The 22,583-nt window shown below is 44.0% G+C and overlaps 1 protein-coding gene across 1 annotated transcript in view; it reads left to right on the forward strand.

Annotated features, from left to right (window-relative positions):
- Nucleotides 1-22,583, forward strand: part of f8 (coagulation factor VIII, procoagulant component) — a 92,811-nt gene that overhangs the window by 15,638 nt on the left and 54,590 nt on the right. The window contains exons 3-9 of the mRNA XM_078547163.1: nt 6,711-6,833; nt 8,195-8,407; nt 9,583-9,765; nt 11,985-12,206; nt 13,628-13,898; nt 14,623-14,803; nt 20,748-20,829. Coding sequence (XP_078403289.1) covers nt 6,711-6,833; nt 8,195-8,407; nt 9,583-9,765; nt 11,985-12,206; nt 13,628-13,898; nt 14,623-14,803; nt 20,748-20,829 — 1,275 coding nt within the window. The remainder of the gene's footprint in view (nt 1-6,710; nt 6,834-8,194; nt 8,408-9,582; nt 9,766-11,984; nt 12,207-13,627; nt 13,899-14,622; nt 14,804-20,747; nt 20,830-22,583) is intronic.

The following is a 22,583-nucleotide window of genomic DNA, read 5'->3' on the forward strand; positions in this document are numbered from 1 at the left end:
TAACTGAGATCAGTGACTGAGCAGCAGAAGTCAGACTTCCAAATCTACATGGCAGTTTTTTTTTTAGTCATACAGGGAATGTGGGCTTCGCTGGTTCGGCCAGCATGTACTGCCCATCCCTAGTTGCCCTTGAGAAGGTGGTGGTGAGCTGCCTTCTTGAACCGCTGCAGTCCGTGTGGTGTAGGTACACTCACAGTGCTGTTAGAGAGGGATTTCCAGAACTTCGACCCAGTGACAGTGAAGGAACGGCGATATATTTCCAAGTCAGGATGGTGCGTGACTTAAAGGGGAACTTCCAGGTGGTGGTGTTCCCATGTATCTGCTGCCTTTGTCCTTCTAGATGCTAGTGATTGTGGGTTTGGAAGGTGCTGTCTAAGGAGCCTTGATGAATTCCTGCAGTGCATCTTGTAGATGGTAGATGGCAGTGTGGTTGTCCCAATGTACTTGTGCCATGGCACTGCCCAGATTTTTCTGTCATTGATTGTTTGAGTCCTTAATTCAATGTGAGGTTTCTTCAACAGTGAATTTGTTTTCAGTAGGTTCCAGAATTTGTTGTATATCCCAGTGTGAATATGTGTAAGTCTGTGAAAAATCACTTCTATCGGATTAGCGTGAAATGCGCTGATCCATCACATGCACCCAGAAATCTCCAAAGCACATGGCCTGAACGTAACCTTCTCCCTTCTCTCACATTCTATTTTGAGTGACTCAGCTCTTAATGGAAGGCATTGCCAAACAAAACAGCTCAGGTCTCCTGCCATTCTCAGTCAGTTATCAGGCAGATCCATAAACTAACAGCATTTCCTCTCAGACCAGCCAGAAGAAACAAGCATAACAACTCAACTATATATCTTAGTTTTGCTGGAAGATGTCATGAAGGGTCATATTGTGACTTTTTTTTTCTATGTGAATTTGATTTCTGTCTACACAGTCACCTAAAGTTGATGTCAAGAACCTTTCTTGCCCTTCAGTTTTTGACCCTCATCTCTCAGCCTGTCCTGAATTTGTGGAGCTCAAGGAATATGGTTCAATGGGCAGGAGTTTCCCCTCGTCGGGTGAGCGCAGCAGGTTGGCCCAGGAGTGGCCGCAAAACAGACCGCCGCCCGCGATCGGGCTCCGACTGCGATTTCATGCTGCCAGACCAATTAAGGCCCACCCAGCTTGAAACACGACTCTGTACTGGCCGGGAAGGGCTGAGCGAGGGTGGGAGCCTGGCAGTCGCCAGGCCCAATGGCGACCCAGTGGCCGGTTTAAAAGTGGCTCAGGAAAGCTGCCATGGAGGACGTCCCCCTGAACCTTTGCGATGGATCCTAGAGTGGCTGGACATGGCAGGCGGGAGGACAGCTTGGGCAGGCACTCGGCCCCCCCGCTGTTCTGATGAGTGCCTCACCATCCTCCTGGAGGAGGTGGCCGCCAGGAGGGACACCCTTGTCCCCAGGGATGGAGGAGGAGGCCATCGCAACTCACCAAGAGGGCATGGGAGGAAGTGGCAGCAATGCTGAATAGCCATGATGTGGTACAGCGCACACGGGTGCAGTGCCATAAGCATTTCAATGACCTACTGCGCTCAGGAAGGGTGAGTACCATGCTGGTATGGGTCAGTGTGCAGATGTGTTAAGGTGTGGCCGACCCCCGTGGACTTCACGGGGGGCTAGAGTCTGAGTGCCAACTGTCAATCACGCCGGAGCTGGCCAAGGGGGTGAGCCCTGGCTGCTTGGACTGAGTGCCTCGCGGCTCAAAGGCCATGACTTGGAAGTGCCCTGCCAGGTGCTCCTCAACTGGCTGCAATGGCACTGCAGGTAGAGAGTGGGCTAATCAATGCTGCTCTGTTGTTTCAGGAGAAGATGGCCCACAACAATACAGAAAAGTCACAGACCGACGGAGGCCCCACCAGCCTCCTAACCCTTGCGAGATACGAGCAAGACACCCTGGATCTTGAGAGTCAACACGCCCCACTTACAACCGGGCATGGAGAGGCAGGAGTGCCTGATGAAGTTAATAGTGCAGTGCACAGAGGTGAGATTTTCAGCTTGTGCAACCATTCTAGTGTAGTCTCTTCATTGATATGAGCCTCGAACCTGGAGTCCCCATTGATCATTGGAAGACAAGGGCACCATGATGCAGATCTACATGGTCTCACCAGGGTGCCTGGCATGCACAGTGACAGTGTGATGACTTTTACTAATGACATGTCCTTGTTCTCCCTTTTAGGTTCGCCAGCAGGCGTTTGATCTCCAGACCCCGAAGGGCCACCCCTAACACCAGAGGACCACTGGGCATCATTTGCATCTGCATCACACCTGCTCTCTGAAGCAGGCACCAGCACAGATACCAACATCTCGGTGGGCAGTAGAGCAGCGACTAGTATCTCGGTGCACATTGGTGAGGGCACTTCACAATCACTTGAGGTGCACGCGGAGACAGAGAGTGCCTGGGGTGCCTACAGTCGGAGGGCTGCTGGGGACCAGGACAATGCTCAGTCGAAGGCTGACGATGTGCTTCTGGAATCGTCCATTAGGCAGTAGATGCTGGATGTCCTGCGAGATATGCGAGAGGATCTGGCAGATATCCATGAAGGTATGTGTGCCATGGTCTCTGTTGTGGAGGAGTCCATGCGGAGCATGAGCACTGCGTAGGCCGTCATGGTCGAGCGCACTGCCTCCTCTATTGAGAGAATGGTGACTCTCTTGGAGAGGCTGCTCCAGGAACAGAATCAGAGGTTCCTGGGTTTGCACTCAGACTTGCAAGTCCTCACACAGGCAATGACCTCAGGTGGTCAGTGCCAGTGTGGGAGATGGATGAGGCACTCAGTATCCCAGCTAGGTGCCCATCCATCAATGGTGCGCAGGGAGGTCCAGAGCGACCTCACATTGGCACATGAGCTGCCTGTCATCTCTGCGGGCTCCTCTCGGTGCTCTAGATGACGGCAGCACCTCCCCCGCCCCTCTGCCCATGACCATGGCATCTGATGAGGCTGCGGCAACTGGGAGATGCCAGCAATGGCACTGGCTGCTCCCTCCCAGGCGGAACCAGCACAGGCTCCACTGGCCAGAGGACAACCACCAAGGTCATCAAGGCCAACAAGACAACAGGGTCAGTAGGCTGTCTGCAATGCCGGTGCTAGCGAGGGGGGAGGGGGAAAACACCTAGACGTAGCACTCACAAGAATAAGTTAAAGGCACCATGAGCACAAGAAGGACAGGTCACGGGTGATTTTAGGTTAATTTATGTTTACTTTATCTATGCTGGCCTGGGAAGACCACAAGAAGTTGATGTAAATAGTTAGGAATTGTCAAAAAGAAACCAATTTTGCTATTGTCATCATGGCCTGAGTACGCTTCACCTTTTTAGTTTGTTGGTGCAGGGTACGCCAGTATGTAATGCTGGACATAAGTTGCTCTGAACTTTATTGCACAGGCACCAAGTGTACTTTGTGTTCAAGTGAAAGGGTCCTTTCAGACATCCAGGATGGAGGCGGCAGTCCTGGCATGCGCTTGAAGCTGATCTTTAGTAGCCTAGCTTAAGGAGCGTTGGATCAAGGCGTCCCAGCGCCCCTCTGCGTTCTCCTCATCGTGCTCCTCTTCTGACTCGCTACTGGACTCGTCATCTGTGGCCTGTGTAGCTGTGTCAAGATCCTCTTCTTACAGTGGGCCCCCCCTTGTCAGTGCCTGATTGTGGAGAGCACAGTATGCAACTGCTATCAGTGACGCCCGCTCTGGGGGATATTGTAGTTCACCCCCTGAACGGTCCAGGCATCGGAAGCGCATCTTGAGAAGACTTATGGTTCTCTCTATCACTGCCCTTGTGGAGGCATGACTCGTATTATAACGTTGCTCTGCCTCTATTGGCGGAGAGGCATCATGAAAGGTGGTGGCATAGTGGTATTGTCACTGGACTAGTATTTCAGAGACCCAGGGTAATGCTCTGGGTACCTGGGTTCGAGTCTCACCACAGCAGATGGTGAAATTTGAATTAAAAGTCTAATGATGACCACAAAACCATTGCCGATTGTCAGAAAAACCCATCTGGTTCACTATTGTCCTTTAGGGAAGGAAATCTGCCGTCCTTACCTGGTCTGGCATGCATGTGACTCCAGACCCACAGCAATATGGTTGCCTCTTAAATGCCCCCTAAACAAGGGCAATTAGGGATGGGCAATAAATGCCAGCCTAGTCAGTGATGCCCAGACCCCATGAACAAACAAAAAAAAATGAGCCACCCAGCAGCCATCCATCCATTCGGGCTGGAGCACTGAAGAGCCCCAGCACCTGGGAGTGTCTCAGGATGTATGCATCATGGGAGCTGCCAGGGTACCTTGCACAGACTTGCAGAATCTGCATCCTGTGGTCACTCATTATCTGCACATTCAAGGAGTGGAAGCCCTTCCTGTTGACAAAGGCATCCGGCTCACCTGCTGGCACCTTGATGGCCACATGTGTACAGTCAATGGCACCCTGAACACGGGGGACCCCAGCAATCACTGCAAAGCCTCTGGCTCGCTCAGGCTGGCTGGCCTTATCCGTACGGTAAAGAATAAAGGTCAGAGCTTCTGTCACCAGCTTGACGCAACTGTGGACAGCTGATTGGGAGACTCCACACAGATACCCCCACTGACCCCTGGAAAGAACTGGAGGCATAGAAGTTGAAGGCCGCTGTGACCTTCAGAGACACTGGCATTGGGTGTCCACCCACACAGTCAGAGCGGATTTCAGGCCCAATCATTTGGCAAATGGAGGTCACCGTCTCCCTTGAGAGGCGGAGCCTCCTTCGGCATTTCACCTCAGACATATTGAGGTAGCTGCATTGACGCCTGTAAACCCTGGCAGCAGGATAGTGTCATTTTCTGTGGCCCCTTCTGCCTTGGACTTCCTGCTGGCCCTGTGCCCCTTGCGCCTGCGCCTGTCCTCCAACAGGTCCCTCCCCTGGAAGCTGCACAGGGACACATGGCCTCCTCTCCCTTTTGCCCCTCTCTTCCTCCTCAGAGGAGGTGCCCCCAGCGGAGACCACAATCTCCATTACTAGGGTAAGGGAAGGCTGTCTGATACCTGGAAGGGTCCACACGATCTGAATCCTCCAGGGGCCTGGCAGACAGTAATGAGTCCTGAAATGAAACCTGGAAATGCTAAGAATGAAGCCCCGAACAGAGATGAGGCTGCCAAGTACCAATAAGCAACCGGCATCAAACTATCTCCAAAACTCCTCACTACTCACACTGGCAATGCGGCTGACCCTTCTTATCCCACCCTTGGATGAGGTTTGTGAAAACATTGGGTGGCCGCTGCCCATTTTGCCCATGCGACAAGCTGGAAATCACACGGACAAGGAAAAATCACATTCAATTGGACTCTTAAGGGCCTTAAGTGGCTGCTTAATTAATGGCGGGTATTGCTCTGGCACCCGCACGCACCCATCGAGCAAAATATCGCGCACTATTTTACTCCTGATCAGGTCGGGCACATGCCTGCCCGCAGGACATAAAATTCTTCCCAATGTGTGTGGTGTGCCCTCTAATACCCTACCCAAGTTGTCATTGTCTAAACCTAGATAACAATAGTCATTGGTCTAATCAAACATGAAGGACATTATAGATGAGCCCAAGCCTGTTTAGACATGTGCATTTCCAGCAGGGTCACTGGATATTAATCAGGAGAGGGAACCCAAGCTCATTTTTGACTCCCTAGTCCATGGGTGCTGAAACCAATTTCAATACCCTAGCTGCTACCCTGGCTGACTTCAGCTAACTCAGCCAATTGCATATCCGACCCTTTTGAGAAAATGCCAAGTAATTCAATTTGAAAACAGCAGTACAATGAGATGTCAGACTGAAGGAGCTTTCCAGGAATGTGACTGGATCAGTTACATTTGTCTGAAAAAATTCTGATCAGTGGGTCTTTGCTTTTATTGTAATAACTCTCACAAAAATACGGAAGTCTACACAATGATGTAGAATTCTCCAAAGTTCATGTTGAAACTTAACCTGGAGTTCCTGATGTGACTGGTACCCCATGAGTTTATGATGGATGGCTGTTATCCCTGTGACATTTGGGAAGTCTTTCCTCTTTGTGTTGGACTTGGACAATGATTCCCTTGCTCTGGATTTATGGCCCAGAGTGGGAGGGCAGCACTGTGTCTTCCTGCAAGAGATAAGTGATCTGTCAGGTAGTTACTGGTTATTTTCAGAAGAGTGCAGAAAAGGTGACACTGAGAAAAATCTGCAAGAATGTCTGGAAAAGTCTACTGCACAATGAGTATGAGCTGTAACACAAAATCATTGATCCCAAATCATACTCAATTTCTGATCTTTCATTCCTTATTTTTCTGGTTTTCTGCTGCCCTGATTCATTGTAGTTTGTAGCAGCACCTTCCTTACAAGTCCATCACAATATCAAGAATATATTTTATTTGGGTTAATTTCTTTATTAGAGTTCATAGGACAATATTTGGCGTATTAAAGGTTTTATTTAGATTAAGGGACTGGATGGTGTGACACAATACTTTCTGAATCCTGTTTACTCTTTTGATGCAAGTTCATAGGGAATATTGGACATTGTCCAGTGAACGCAAAGGAACAAATAAAATAAGGCAATACAGGAATTCTACCCTACTTTCATTGATCAAGTAGGGCTTAATAAAATACATCAATTAAAATATACTTTTTATCAGTCTACAATGCTAGAAGTAAGTGGCTCACAAATTATTGTATCTCCTAGGAATTCTTGGTCCCACAATTCGAGCAGAAGTCAATGACAAAGTAATAATCCACTTTAAGAACCTAGCCTCACGGCCTTACAGCATTCATCCATTTGGAATCTCCTACTGGAAGATGTCTGAAGGTGAGCCCAAAATAGCTATTTCTATGATAGGCTTTGCAATAATTAGCAGCATAACTTTTCCATTAAAAGGCATTTGTCACAAAGTTAATCGTATATCGATATATTGTATATCCATAACATGGTCATTTGTTATAAGTCTCTGTTCACTTACATACTTAAATGTGTACATATGTGAAAATCAACAAGAAGCACCATTGCTGCAAAACTCATTTTGCACTTTATTCAGCATAAGTACTGGCCTTACAAAGCAATGCTATTGCTATAATAATACATGTCAATGAGGTGTCAATTCTGTGTCAATAAGTTAGACTCGCTTCATTATTTTCAGATAGTGCTGCTAAAAATATTCAAGCCTTCGCCATTCTGCACTGAAGTGTTTGTGCTCAAGTCCTGGAGTTGGGCTTGAACCCATAGCCTCCTGATTCTGAACCAAGCTTACACTAAGGAGTGCCAATGTGACTTTGTTCAGATTGGTATATATGTGAGCATAAACAAAGCGCAGAGAAACTCTCTGCAATTACATGTTAAACCATTATACTCTAATCCCAGAACAGAGTGATTACTCAGGAACCACTGTCTGTATACGCACAACTTAACAGAGTAAAGACACGTGAGAAGATGCGAACACACAAGGCCAATATTGTAGAATCTATGAAGCCTGAAACCCAGGTCATTAGACTGATTGGAGCAGAATACTCCAGAAATTGAGCACCTACCAGTGGAATAGCAGAAACATGGACGTACCTCTTCGCCACTGCACTGATAAGAAAGGGCTACCTGCTTTCAAGTTAAATGAATGGATAATACATACAGAACCACGGCCCTTCTGATTACAGTATGAAAGAATGCAGATCAACCCTCCCCATTCAGTTAGGGAATATAAATGCACCAACTCCACTAGACCATCAGCAATCAAAATCATCACCTCACCCCCAAATGACACAGGAATACCGGTGCTATACTTTTGTCTTCTCCAAGCACCATTTGGCTCAATGACAATGAAATTCAATAAAAAACAAACAAGTCTATTAATTGCCACAGAGGCGGTGAAATTGCACTGTCTGTCCACAGGAAGATTGAAACAAAGTTGACCTAAATGAAGATTAGTTCATAAAGGTCAATTCAGATCACTACATTCAGACATTTAAGTTAGCTCACAATTCTTAATATTTATAAATATATCATAAACCATTGTGCATAGTAATTAACCAAATATTTTAAATATAATCTGATATTCGACAGTTTAATAGTTACGGACATTTCGCTGAACATTACCACAGTGATCATTACAATTCCTTTAATCTGCACTTCCCCTACACCTTTTTGTGAGTTGTTACTAATTAAGAACATTCTGTACTAAGGAGCTTCATACAATGACCGCACATCCATGCCCGAGAAGAAAGATGACATTGTGGCACCCAAAGGTGAATACATATACGTCTGGGAAATAACTGAGAATCTTGGCCCAATGAATGGTGATTCCAATTGTCTTACCTATGCCTATTCTTCACATGTGGACCCTGTGAGGGATTTCAACTCAGGATTAATTGGAGCAGTGCTCATATGTAAACAAGGTGAGTGTGAATAAGGTGCAGGAATAAGGCTGGATTTTTTTGTGGAGGCAGTGGCACTGCCCCCTGGTGAAAGAGTTGGGGAAGAACCCACCACCACCAGGCTGGGAAGCAAGGACCAGGTTTTACAGTTGTCAGACTATTAACTGCCTGAGGTTGTAGCTTCCAGCCCTATCTGGGAGGATGTACCACTTCCCAGAGCTTTTAGCCAGTCAATTGGCCTTCAGCTCTCCTGTCCCAGCAACACCAACCGAAGCGGTCACCACTGCTAGGTCTGTAGTCAGTCCCTAATGAGGAGCCATGGAGGTGGCTGGACTGAAAGATAAGTGGGTCAGCTTTGTCGAGACCAGTCTGGCAAGCCCAGGCAAGGGTAGTGGAGGTCTGCAATAGGGGAGGGGGAATAAGCGGGGATGGCGATTACCATTGAGGCGAGATCTCCATTCAGCAAAGGTGCCAGAACAGGAGGGTGCCCTATCCTCCGATGCCACAGCCAGATCACCACAGTTTATCTGGCAGTCATGCCATGTGATGTGGGACCCCCCCAGCGGCAGCAGGAGACCCTCAAATGACCATTAATTGGCCATTTAAAGGCTTAAATTGGCCCAAAGGCAGACAGGCCACCCACCACCTACCAAGCCACTGGTAAAATTCCAGCAGAGGTGGGTAGGTGATGGGCATGGCACTCACCCATGGCACTCAGTTTAACAGCGCTCCCTCACCCGCCCCCTACCCCACCCCTGCCTGCCAGCCCACTCCTGGGAGGGAAGTAAAATTCCAGCCAATTTTCACTTTCTAAACTGTCTTACAGTTAAATTTTGTTGTCTCTATTTTGAGAGGTATATTGCAGCAGAGACAGCGCCCTCCATTCTCTGATATTACCAGGCGAAATTGTTATAGTAAAGTTCGGCTCTCCCCATTCTCTAACTCTATTATTGCTGAGCAATTTTTAATTCCTCTACTAAATGATTTTACTAAAACTATTTCTGACTGAATAGTCTGTTGTTGATTAGCTGCAGATATTCAGGTACAGTTAATTTCTTTAACCTATTTTCTACGTTAATATGTATAAAGCTTGTTTAACAATTTTCTTTTTTTAAACTTGTTCTGCATTTTCAATTAAAACATTTTCTTATTTGAATAAAATATTTATTTCCAAATTGTAAACATTGTCACTTCAGGGACTCTAAATGAATTTGGAAATCAAATCGATCGACAGGAGTTTGTGCTTTTGTTCTCGATCATTGATGAAAGTAAAAGCATGTACCTTGAAACAGACAGGATCAGATATATGATTCGTGGCCCTCAGAATATCAAAGGGCAGATGTACTCAATAAATGGCTATATCAATGTCTCTTTACCAGGTGGGTACAAACACGTTCCTGAGAGCTATGTGCTTAGTTGTTCATGTTGGCAGATTATTATTAATGTGTGAAATTACAATCAAACACAAGAAGTAACTAAAAAAGCTAATAGCCAGAATATTGCCGTCGGTGTGTGGGGATGGGCCCGACATGCCGACGCACAAAATGATGCAAGATGATGTCAGGCGTGCGTCCTGACGTCATCGCACGTCATTTACATCTTGCGTTTGGCGGGCGCGCACTAGAGGCGGCTGCGCACCTACCGAACTGTCAAAGGCCTATTAAGGCCATTAGGAAACTAATTAAGCCAATTAATAGTGCTGCCCGTCCAACCTTAAGGTTGGCGGGCAGGCGAAGAGCCCAAGCGGCCTTCGCGTTTTCCAGCAAACCTCATCCACGGGCGGGATGTGGTTTCCTGAAAGTTTTATTCAATAAATTTTTTAAATTCCCAAAATATAAAAACATGTCACATGAGAGGACATGTTTAGGCAACTTTTTAAATGCTTTAATTAATTATTTTAATATCAACTTAATCTCCCTGAGGCAGCTCTGTGCCTCAGGGAGATTGCTGCACTCTTTCAAGCTTGCGCGAAAGAGCGGAGGCCCCGACTCTCCCTCCTCCCCCCGCCCACACAGGTAGCGCTGAGCGCTACCGGCCGTGCAGCACGCTGGGTGGGCCTTAATTGGCCCACCCACATAAAATGGCAGCATGCAACCGATCGCGGGTGGCGATTGGCTCCACGCCCACCCGACATAGGGAAGTTTCTGGCCAATGAAATATTGGCCTTTATTGCAAGGGTGTTGCAATACAAAAGTGAGGAAGTGATATAAGTTGCATGGAGCTTTGGTCTGGCCCATCTGGATTCCTGTGTCCAGCTTTGGGCACCGCATCTCAGGAAGATTATGTTGAACTTGGGAATTACAGCGCACATTCACCAGAATGATTCTGGGGTTTAGAGGACTAAATTAAGAGAACAGGTTGCATAAACCTGGCTTGTATTCCCATTTTTGACCGTGGGGTGATCTAATTGAGGTGCTAATAAGTGTAAAGCATTTGATAGAGTAGATACGTTATTTCTGATGGGGGAATCCAGAAAAAAGGGGCAAAAACTTAAAATTAGAGCTAGACTATTCAGAAGCAAAATCAGCAATTTTCCACACACTGGATGGGGGAAATCTGAAATTGTCTCTCTAAAAGGCTACAGATGCCGGAGCAATTGAAATTTTCAATACCAAGATTGAATGACTTTTGTGAGGTAAGGGCATCAAGTGATATGAATCAAAGGTGGGCACGTGGATCTGAGGTACTGATCAGCCATGATTTGACTGAATGATGAAACAGGCTTATGGGACTAAATTGATTCCTGATCTTATGCTCTATTTGTGTTAACATCTCTTATTCACTGATTTTCTTTGCTTGAATTTCATATATCAGGTTTGTAAAGACCTGTACTTAGCACTGATGCCTCATTCTAAATATGAACATCAAGATCGATTAGTATCAGAAGCTAGACATACATGCAAATTATTGGGAACATTGATTTATCATTTGAACGTGGCTCATGTTATACCTATGCAGCCCACAAACACATAAAACTTGGGCAATTCCTAATCAATATAGTCTTGCAAAGGAGGTGAAGGTTGGGGAAAGTGACAGAGAGCAAGTGCCAGATTGGCATTCAAGTCTCTTTAGACTTTGATAGTTTAATTAGTTTATGCCATGAGATAATAACACCTAGTTTCTTGGATTAAAGTTGTGAGGGTTTGTCATTTTCTCCAAAAATAATTCAGCTGACTTTTACCCTGGGATTACATCAGTGATTTAGTGAGCTCACTAAAATAATTCTACCGGAAACAAAGAGGTTTTGCAGTGAAATAAGAGCACTGTTAGGTGGCAAAATCCCAAGAAGGGAAGACAGGGGAAAAAACTTAGTTATTATATAGGATTTCAGAAACAATTTAAAACTAAATAGGGATCATTAATTAGTAAAGATTAGCATGGATACTGTTTGATTTTGTGGCTGGAAATAGATGTTGGAAAAGTTTAAACTTCAGTCTCATGTTCAGTGCATTTTGGTTTATTTGATATGGATCTAATTCAACTTTCAAGCTTTCAGTGTGGAGTTCCTCTTCTTTAACAACTATAATGCATAAGACTTTACTCCATTAAAATCTGCCTTTCAAAAGACATTTATCACTCTGCTATTACTGCTTGTCAGATCTGAATATTTGCAAAACCAAAGTTGTCAGCTGGCATCTAATAGCCATGGGCTCCACCCCAGAGCTATACTCCATTTACTTCGATGGATATGGGCTCCTATTACGTGGCCACAGAGTTGTCTCTGTTGAATTGGCTCCAACAGCATTTGTGACTGCAGAAATGATCCCAAGTCATGAGAACAAATGTTTACTCAGCTGTCAAAACCCAAACCATCAACAAGGTAAGAGTGACAGCAAGATTATGTTATGGTGACAATGTCAGTATGTGAATCCAGTATGTAAAATACCTGCTGCTTAAATAGAAGGAGCCTCACCATTATGACTTCTTGTAAAGGAATTGTAAAGTTTAAAATTCTCGTCTTTAAAAAAACAGGGCTTTATTTAGCAATTGTACACTATCCCTTCAGCCTTGGAACACGAGTCTGATTGTCACTCAGAAGAATTAAATGAAAGTCTTTACTCAAGGCCAGATCTGACCATGAAACAAGTTTCAGGCAATCTAACAAAGAAACCCATAACTGCTCACGGTACTTTCACTCAGACATCATAAAAATAATGGAAATGTCATACCGATGTTCTTCCGTTGCTAGAGTTATGGCATAATACAGGACCTAGAAGTGCTTAATGGGGCAGTGCAGAAAATGATGGCTCTTTACTTGTGTTACCTTCTTCTGGTACTATTTGAAATATCAGAATGTATTCTAATCCCCAACACTTACATCTCTTACTTTGGTGAGTAAAATAAAATGTCAATGTAAGGGAGTTGGATTCACACTCAAAACAATGAAGATAAGCATCTCTGAATGCTGAGAACACACAGACGGTAAAGAATGTGGGTGGGGCAAGAATTTGGACCAGATCTCCCTTTGCCATGATTTCTACTCTGGGCAACCTGCGGAAGGAGGGTGGGTAAATTGTTCACCTGCTTCCTGCACATCTAGGTGAGAAATTAGGGGCATGCCTCAAGAACAGCACTCTCTTGCCCTGGTTTCTGGGTACTTCTTTAGATTGGGCAACCCCATGACACCATTAAAGGCATGGATTGCCTGCCCCAATTATATAAAATGACCCTGTTATTAGGATTTGGCATTGGGGTCAAGTTCCTTCTCTATTATGCTTTCAATAGCAGAGCATCAATCCCAGGCCCTCAGTCTTTATTGTCAAGCCCATAAAGTCAAGGAGTGGCAAGAATCAAACTACTTATACAATCTTATGCTTTTAGCAGCTAGGAAAGCATGACATTGGATCCATTTATATATTTTTTCATTTTTACATTAGAAAGACTGGCATCAGATTTATTACAAAAAACCCACAAACTTTAACATTGGAACTCGAACAAGAATGTGATTTTTCACGATATTTTACATAACCTTGTGCTTTTTGTGGGGAACAGATGAATCCCCGAGGCCCTTAGTGAGCTAATTCATAACTTCAAATTGCCTAATATAAGCTCACTGATAGAAGTAGGTCAATAACTTTAGTTTTTGGGTATTCACAAGTCACAGGTTTACTGATACATCCACATATAGTGAATTGGGTTTTCTTAATAGGGTTGTTTGGTTAAAGGGAATGTTTTGCTTGCCACATCAGAGAGACATGAGGAATTCTCAAGTTCTTTTTCTGCTGCTGTCTGTTACAATAGCTGGAATGAAGGCTCACTTTAATATAGAGGGAATCTGTGAAGAAGAAAACGCTTCTGTTTGGAAAACTGGGAAAGTGGAGGACAAGGAGGAAGACAGTGATTATGGTGATTATGAAAATGAGAACGAGGATGAAGAGAACATTCAGATACAAGTTAACTACTTACCACGGACAACTGTTACCAAAAGTAGGTCAATGGAATGGATTTATTATATTGCTGCTGTGGAGGGTAAATGGGATTATGCTCCAACTCTTCCAGACTATATGAGCAGGTACAGTCTTCTTGTCTTCATTCTCTTATTGATGTGTCTTGAGGTGGCTTCTGAGCTGATATTTTCTGCAGGAGTATCACTAATAGAGCTGAATTCAATGGATGCATCTCCTACAACAGCATCTCTAGTAATACCATCTGCTGAAAGAAGCCTAAAGTAGGGAGTCTTCAAGACTAGGTCACTGTTCTGTGGATCAGTCTTGTATAGAATGCCCAACTTCAGGGTCTAGTGCATCAGCGCTCAGTGAGTAAATGCAGAGCAGACACACCCACCGCACGGTAATGTGAAATAGTTGAGAGTATCTATTGACATATTCAATTAGTTATCAGTGTAATGTGCCACTGTAGAATAATGCAGTAATGATCTAGGATAATAATTATTATTCTATTAATTATTTATAATAATATGTCTCAGTAGCCACCATTGAAAGTGAATGATATTGAAAAAAGAAAAACCATTGCTCCATATGGAGGGAGATAAAACCAATAAGCAGATCCTCATATTGCAGGTCACTTTTGTCTCAGCAGTTTGGCATTAAGCAGCTTTGGCCAAGTATATATCTCATCTGATCTCAGCCATGGAACAAGGGATTCCACAGAAAACCATTTTTTTTAAATGAAAAATAAGAAATAGCTAAAGGATGGGGGCCTATGATGAAAGAAACAACTTGCTGATGAAATTTACTTCCAAATATTTCCTTTTCATATTTTTTTCTTCCCTTCAGTGAGTTAAGAGGCAAGTTTCTGGAAAGGGGTCCAGACCGAATTGGGAAGGAGTATAAAAAGGTTGTTTATGTGGAGTATACTGACAGCACCTTCACAGCTGTAAAACACAAACCAAGTCCAGATTCTTCAGAGGGAATTCTGGGCCCGATTTTACGTGGAGAGGTTGGAGATCGCTTTAAGGTAAAGTGTTCTAATATACTTGGTTGGTTTGTCATAGTAATGGAATGGTAGTGTCATTGCACATTCTACTGGGGCACATATCAACTGAGACTGTGACAAGTGTTTCTTATATCTGTATTAATTTTTAATTTGTATTTTGCTTAACTAGACGCAGCTTGTAGGCAGTTACATAAAATTACATAGAAGGTACAGCATAGAAACGCGCTATTCAGTCAAAAAGGTCCATAGCCAGGTAAATCCCCAAGGGAAAACTAATTATTCTTTTCAACAGCAAACCTTCAGTTTGAGTCAGTTTATCTGCTGGATTTTCTTTAAGATGTGAGTTTGTTATGGCAATAATTGTCTAAAGTGTCAATTGATTTATGAGACTAGGTGCCCATTATTCACAGTCCAAAAAATCTTATGCTATTGTCGAAGGTGACATCTCATAGTTTCTCAGAAATAGACAGAGCTCTTCAGCAGCAGCTCATTAAAAAAATGATTAATCCCTGCTCCCTTGCACTAATAGTCATGCCTAACATCTGTCCCAGCCCTTCCATCCTTGAATAAATTGCATCTGCCCAACGATCAACATAGGTATTCATGTCAGCTAACATTGCAAGGTCACCAGGTACACAGAAATATACTGCACTAGAATTTCAAAAAGATTTATAACTTTCTTGGCTTACACAAATGCCTACACTAATTATCACCCAGGTGTGAGCTCATGGTGTTTGTCTTAAATGCTTGCTCACCTGCTCTAATGCTCCTACAATGTGCTCCTTCTTTAGCTTCAGCATAAGACCATAAGACATAGGAGCAGAAATTAGGCCATTCGGCCCATCGCGTCTGCTCCACCATTCAATCATGGCTGATATGTTTCTCAACCTCATTCTCCCGCCTTCTCCCCGTAACCTTTGATCCCCTTACCAATCAAGAACCTATCTATCTCGGTCTTAAATACACTCAATGACCTGGCCTCCACAGCCTTCTGTGGCAATGAATTCCATAGATTCACCACTGTCTGGCTAAAGAAGTTTCTCCTCATCTCTGTTCTAAAAGGTCTTCCCTTTATTCTGAGGCTGTGCCCTTGGGTCCTAGTCTTTCCTACTAATGGAAACATCTTCCCCACGTCCACTCTATCCAGGCCTTTCAGTATTCTGTAAGTTTCAATCAGATCCCCCCTCATCCTTCTAAACTCCATCAAGTATAGACCCAGAGTCCTCAAACGTTCCTCATATGTTAAGCCTTTCATTCCTGGAATCATTCTCGTGAACCTCCTCTGGACCCTCTCCAGGGCCAGCACATCCTTCCTGAGATACGGGGCCCAAAATTACTCACAATATTCTAAATGTGGTCTGACCAGAGCCTTATAAAGCCTCAGCAGCGCATTCCTGCTTTTATATTCTAGTCCTCTCGAAATAAATGCCAACATTGCATTTGCCTTCCTAACTACCGACTCAACCTGCAAGTTAATCTTAAGAGAATCCTGGACTAGGACTCCCAAGTCTCTTTGCACTCCAGATTTCTGAATTCTCTCCCCATTTAGAAAATAGTCTATGCCTCTATTCTTCCTACCAAAGTGCATGACCTCACACTTCCCCACATTGTATTCCATCTGCCACTTCTTTGCCCATTCTCCTAACCTGTCCAAATGCTTCTGCAGCCTCCCAGCCTCCTCAAAACTACCTGTCCCTCCACCTATCTTTGTATCATCTGCAAACTTAGCCAGAATGCCCTCAGTTCCTTCATCTAGATCATTAATGTATAAAGTGAAAAGTTGTGGTCCCAACACTGACCCCTGCGGAACTCCACTAATCACCGGCCGCCATCCTGAGAAGGACCCCCTTATCCCCACTCTCTGCCTCCTGTCAGACAGCCAATCTTCTATCCATGCTAGTATCTTGCCTCTAACACCATGGGCTCTTATCTTACTGAGCTGCCTCCTGTGCGGCACCTTGTCAAAGGCCTTCTGGAAGTCCAAGTAGATAACATCCATTGGCTCTCCTTTGTCTAACCTACTCGTTACCTCCTCAAAGAATTCTAACAGATTTGTCAGGCATGACCTCCCCTTGATGAAACTATGCTGACTTTGCCCTGTTTTACCATGCACTTCCAAGTATTCTGAAATCTCAACCTTAATAACGGACTCTAAAATCTTACCAACAACCGAGGTCAGGCTAATCGGCCTGAAATTTCCCGTCTTTTGCCTCACTCCCTTCTTAAACAGGGGGGTTACATTAGCAATTTTCCAGTCCTCTGGGACCCTCCCTGACTCCAGTGATTCCTGAAGAATCACCACTAATGCCTCCACTATCTCCTTCAGAACTCTGGGGTGTAATCCATCTGGTCCAGGTGATTTATCCACCTTCAGACCTTTCAGTTTTCCTAGCAAATTCTCCTTGGTAATGGCCACCATACTCACCTCTGCCCCCCGACTCTCTTGAACTTTGGGGATGTCACCCGTGTCTTCCACTGTGAAGACTGATGCAAAGTACCTATTCAGTTCTTCCGCCATTTCTTTGTTCCCCACTACAACATTTTCCAGCGGCCCAATATCCACTTTTGCCCCTCTCTTACCCTTTATATACCTAAAAAATCTCTTGCAATCTTCTTTTATATTACTGGCTAGTTTACCCTCATGTTTAATCTTCTCCCTCCTTATTTCTTTTTTAGTTGTCCTCTGTTGGTCTTTGTAGGCTTCCCAATCCCCTGGTTTCCCACTGCTCTTCACTGCATTGTATGCTTTCTCTTTAGCTTTTATGCTGTCCCTGACTTCCCTTGTCAGCCATGGTTGCCTCGTCCTCCCCTTAGTATGCTTCTTCTTCCTAGGGATGAATTTTTGCTGTGTCTCCCAAGAAACTCCTGCCATTGCTGTTCCACTGTCTTTCCTGCTAGGCTCATCTCCCAGTCAATTCTGGCCAGCTCCTCCATCATGCCTCTGTAGTTGCCTTCATTCAACTGTAATACCGTTACATCTGATTCCAGCGTTTTCCTCTCAGATTGCAGGGTAAATTCTATCATATTATGGTCACTTCCTCCTAAGGGTTCCTTCACCTTAAGCTCCCTTATCAAATCTGCCTCATTACACATCACTAAATCTAGAATTGCCTGTTCCCTAGTGGGCTCCACCACAAGCTGCTCCAAAAAGCCAACTCGTAGACATTCCACAAATTCCTTTTCTTGGGATCCACTACCAACCTGATTTTCCCAGTCTACCTGCATATTGAAATCCCCCATGATCACTGTAACCTTGCCTTTCTTACACGCCTTTTCTATCTCCTGGTGTATCTTGTGCCCCACATCCTGACTACTGTTCGGAGGCCTGTACATAACTCCCATTATGGTTTTTTTACCTTTGCGATTCCTCAACTCTATCCACGCAGATTCTACATCATCTGACCCTATGTCGTTTCTTGCTATTGATTTAATTTCATTTCTTACTAACAAAGCAACCCCACCCCCTCTGCCAACCTGCCTCTCTTTTCAATAGGATGTATATCCCTGGATATTTAGCTCCCAGTCTTGATCCCCTTGCAGCCATGTCTCCGTGATGCCCACCACATCATACCTGCCAATTTCAATCTGCGCCACAAGCTCATTTACCTTATTTCGTATACTGCGTGCATTCAGATACAACACCTTCAGTCCTGTATTTCCCATCCCCTTTCTCATTGTCGTCCCTTTATCTGATGTGCTTGAAGTTAGATTCCTAGCCCTTTCCAAACACTCTGTCCTATTTTGTGTTCTGGAGAATTTAATAGCCTCTCCTGGGCTCTCCTTTCTTTTCAGTTTTTTCATAATTTTCCATGCATGGCAGGTAGAAGGCTGCTCAATTAAAAGCTCTTGAGATGCTTGTGATGGATGGCCTCGAGTTGTTGGTACATGAATGTTCCCAGCTGCAAAGTACAGTCACTCATCAATTTCTGGGCCAGCTGGCCTTCTGGCACCGGTGTAGGCATTGGTTGGGGGTAACAAAGGTGTAGCTGTGCTGTCATCCTGAGAGAGGGCAACATGTTCCATTTTCATTGCACAACTGCCGCTGATATCAACAACAACTTGCATTTATACATTGCCTTTAATGTGGATGAAAAGTCCCAAGTCACTTAACAAAAGTGTTATCAAACACAATTTGACTCCAAGCCCTATAAGGAGGTACTATAGCAGATGGCCAAAAGCTTGGTCAAAAATCCAGATTTTGGTGAGCATCTTAAAGAAGAAAAGAAAGGTGGAGAGGCAGAGAGATTTAAGAAGGGAATTCCAGAGTATTGGGCCAGACAACTGAAGGCATCACCACCAATAGTACAGTGATTAACATTAAGAGATATAGGTAAAAAGGTAATGAAATTTATAGTATTTAAGGATAGAAGGCCAGTGTTGGGTGGAGGCAAAGGAAAGATTGCCAGTGATGATATGGACAAAAGGACAAAGGAGTGTTAATGATTGTGGTATTGGCTAAAGGAGGTGCTGATGGTGGCATAGAGGTCAGAAAGCAGAATGTAATAATAGTAGGACAAGGGTAAGCACTCTGGAAAGAACAAATGACAGATGGCCCTTGTGGGTGGTGGGGTGGGGGAGAGGATGGTGGTGGAAAAAAAGATTGAAAATAGGATAAAAGGTGGGGATAAAATAATGAATAAAAACACAAGGGCCATCTGTCACTTGTTTATGTTGTTCTTTCCAGAGTGCTTACCCTTATCCTGTTATTATTACATTCTGCTTTCTGACCTTAATGCCGCCATCAGCACCACTATCATTAACACTCCTTTGTCCTTTTGTCCATGACATCTCTGGCAATCTCTCCTTTGCCTCCACCTATCACTGGCCTTCTATCCAGCTTCACCTGTTTCACGCCCCTTAAACATTACCAATTTCATTACATTTTTACTTCTCTTTAGCTCTGAAGAAGAGTCATAAGGACTCAAAACATTAATTCTGTTTTATTTTCTCTCCACAGGTGCTGTTAGACCTGCTGAGTTTTTCCAGCATTTTCTGTTTTTGTTTCAGATTTCCAGCGTCTGCAGTATTTTGCTTTTATATTAAGAGAGATACGATGGGAAGTCCAACCTTGGCAATCCTGGTCATGTCATTCAATTTCTTCTTGCACTGCAGCCAGGTTCTTGGAGCAATGTGGCTGGCATTGACCTGATCAACCACCTCTGTCCACTGGTGATGCATGATTATATGGGCCATTGTCACCCACTGCAGGGGAAGAGGACTTCCTCCTGATTCTCATGCTCCACAAAGTCAGAGAATCTGGGAACCCTGGACAGCGTCGTGCTGCCTCAATAACACCTGCTCTCTCTAGTTCAGCCTTGAATTGTTTGCCTTGCTATAAAGAGCTGCAAGCTGACTTTAAGTAGTAGCTGACCTGCCGGATTTCCACCCTCCCTTTGGCAAGCTGCTTATAAAGAGCACAGTTAGCTCCAGCTCAGCTGATGCTTGTCCACCATCTGCCCAATATATACATATCATGCACCTCTTTATAACTCACTTTAATGCATCCCACACCCCATATGTTTCTCACTGCAAAACTCTATAATATATTCATATTCTTTACTGTAACATTCTTTGATATATTGCCTCTTTTGCTATATCACTCCCTGACACAACTTGTGTTCCCTATAGATTAACAAGACCCCTCAGCCATGTCAACTCCAAGCTGGAGAGTGCATCAATATTGGGACTACCCACAGTTGCCTGATTTTCATATATTCCCCACCAAGCTGCATATTGACAAGAAGAATTGAACACATGTCCTAACCAAATCATTGGTTGGGATATAACTCTTCAATGCTGTCATGTTATCCTAAGCTTCGTCAGCCTCCAACCTCTAACTTCATGCTATGGTCAAGTATTGTCAGAGCCCATCTCACATTTCCCATTGACACCCATTTTATGGAAACATTATTAACAGTAATTGCACTCTGCATCTATAAATGTTGGTCCTTTCTGTACAATACAGATCATCTTTAAGAATCTTGCTAGCAGACCGTACAATATTAATCCACATGGACTGACAGAAATAAAGGTGGACAAAGCTGAAGGTAAGAAGGAACATTGTTAGAGTGAGAAAGTCAAAGTAACCCATAATGGGGAAGTACTGTCCTGAGTTTACACTGAAGGCTTGTAGAAGTCCTCTGTGATCTATAATAAAAATCAATGTATTTTCATATGTTGCAGAAAAAAATCTGCTGCATTCTACTTTACAGATTAACTGAAATTTACAAATATAAATGCAAAAGACACCAGAAGCATGTCACAGGTGTTGTGGGAACTCTGAGGATTTGAAACAAATACACGTTCTGTTTTCTGGAGTCTGGAAGGCAACTATTGGAATCATGTGTATAGCATGAAACTGGCGCCAAAAATTTCTGCCTGCCTTACTGTAATTTGATCTGCGCTGTCAGTGTTATTTAGCTTAAGACTGTTACATTGAACACCTTACATAGTTATATATAGTTGAGATGGTATTATTCATTAACTAGTCATTTGCTTCATTTATAGAAATTTTTCACACATGTTCTGCAGAGTGGAGTGCTTTGAAGAGCAAATCACTTTTGTCTTTCCCTCTACTTTTGGCTAGTGGCACATTTTTTATCATTCATGGGAGTGGGTGTCACTGTCTAGATCAGCATTTATTGCCCATCCCTAAATGCCTTTGAGAGGTGGTGGTGAGCTGCCTTCTTGAACTGCTGAAGAACCACTGACAATGAAGAACCTCATAAATCAAGAAAAATGATTTAAGATCAGAGAAGAACCCACCTACATATTTCTTAGTGAAAGCCTTTGCTTAGAGGGTTATCATTCCCTTGAATATTGTTCTCACACACTGGAACAGTTCCTAATGATGTGTGTGAAATGCAGATCAATTCAGTTATTATTTGCAAGCCAAAGCTCTTACAAAAAGTATCATGCTACCAAACAGTGGACAGGTTATACATACATAAATTGTGCTTTTTGCAAGTATGTAAGGAATGTATTTTTCACAATTATGTGAGATCTATTCTCTCCAGTAATTTTACCTTTATTTATATAGAAGCTTTTTTCCCTGCCTATTGCTCCCTTGCACTGCTCCATAAGTGGCAAAAAAAAATATGGATATGATGTGCTCCTATTAGTGTTGCTTTATTATTATGTTCTAGTTTTCACATCCCCATCAACACCACCAAAAACAATGTAATTGTCCCTTCATTTCATTGTTGATGGAACCTTGTGCACAAAATGGGTGCTACATTTGCCTACATAACAACAGTCATAAAGTGATTCATTGTATATGAAAGCTTAGAGATGTTTTAATGACATTATATTATATCGATGTGGGCCTTTCTTTTTCAGGTAAAGGCTAGGAATTACATGTGAAGAAAATTGGATGAATCTCCCTGGATTTTCCCTACTTATTTTATTAATTAAGCAGTTCTGGTGAATATCAGACACCACCATCACCATCCCTGGGTATGTCCTGCCCCAGAAGCAGGACAGACCCAGCAGAGGTGGTGGCACAGTGGTATACAGTCAGGAGGGAGTTGCCCTGGGAGTCCTCCACATCTATTCCAACCCCCTTGAAGTCTCATGGCATCAGGTCAAACATGGGCAAGGAAACCTGCTGATTACCATGTATCGCCATCCCCCTGTCTCCTCAGCTGATGAATCAGTGCTCCTCCATGTTGAACATCACTTGGAGGAAGCACTGAGGATGTCAAGGGCACAGAATGTACTTTGGGCGGGGGACTTCAATGTCCATCGCCAAGAGTGGCTCAGTAGCGCCACTACATACCAAGCTGCCTGAGTCCTAAAGGAC

This window comes from Cetorhinus maximus, chromosome 8, assembly GCF_964194155.1.
Source record: "Cetorhinus maximus chromosome 8, sCetMax3.hap1.1, whole genome shotgun sequence".
Taxonomy (NCBI): Eukaryota; Metazoa; Chordata; class Chondrichthyes; order Lamniformes; family Cetorhinidae; genus Cetorhinus; species Cetorhinus maximus.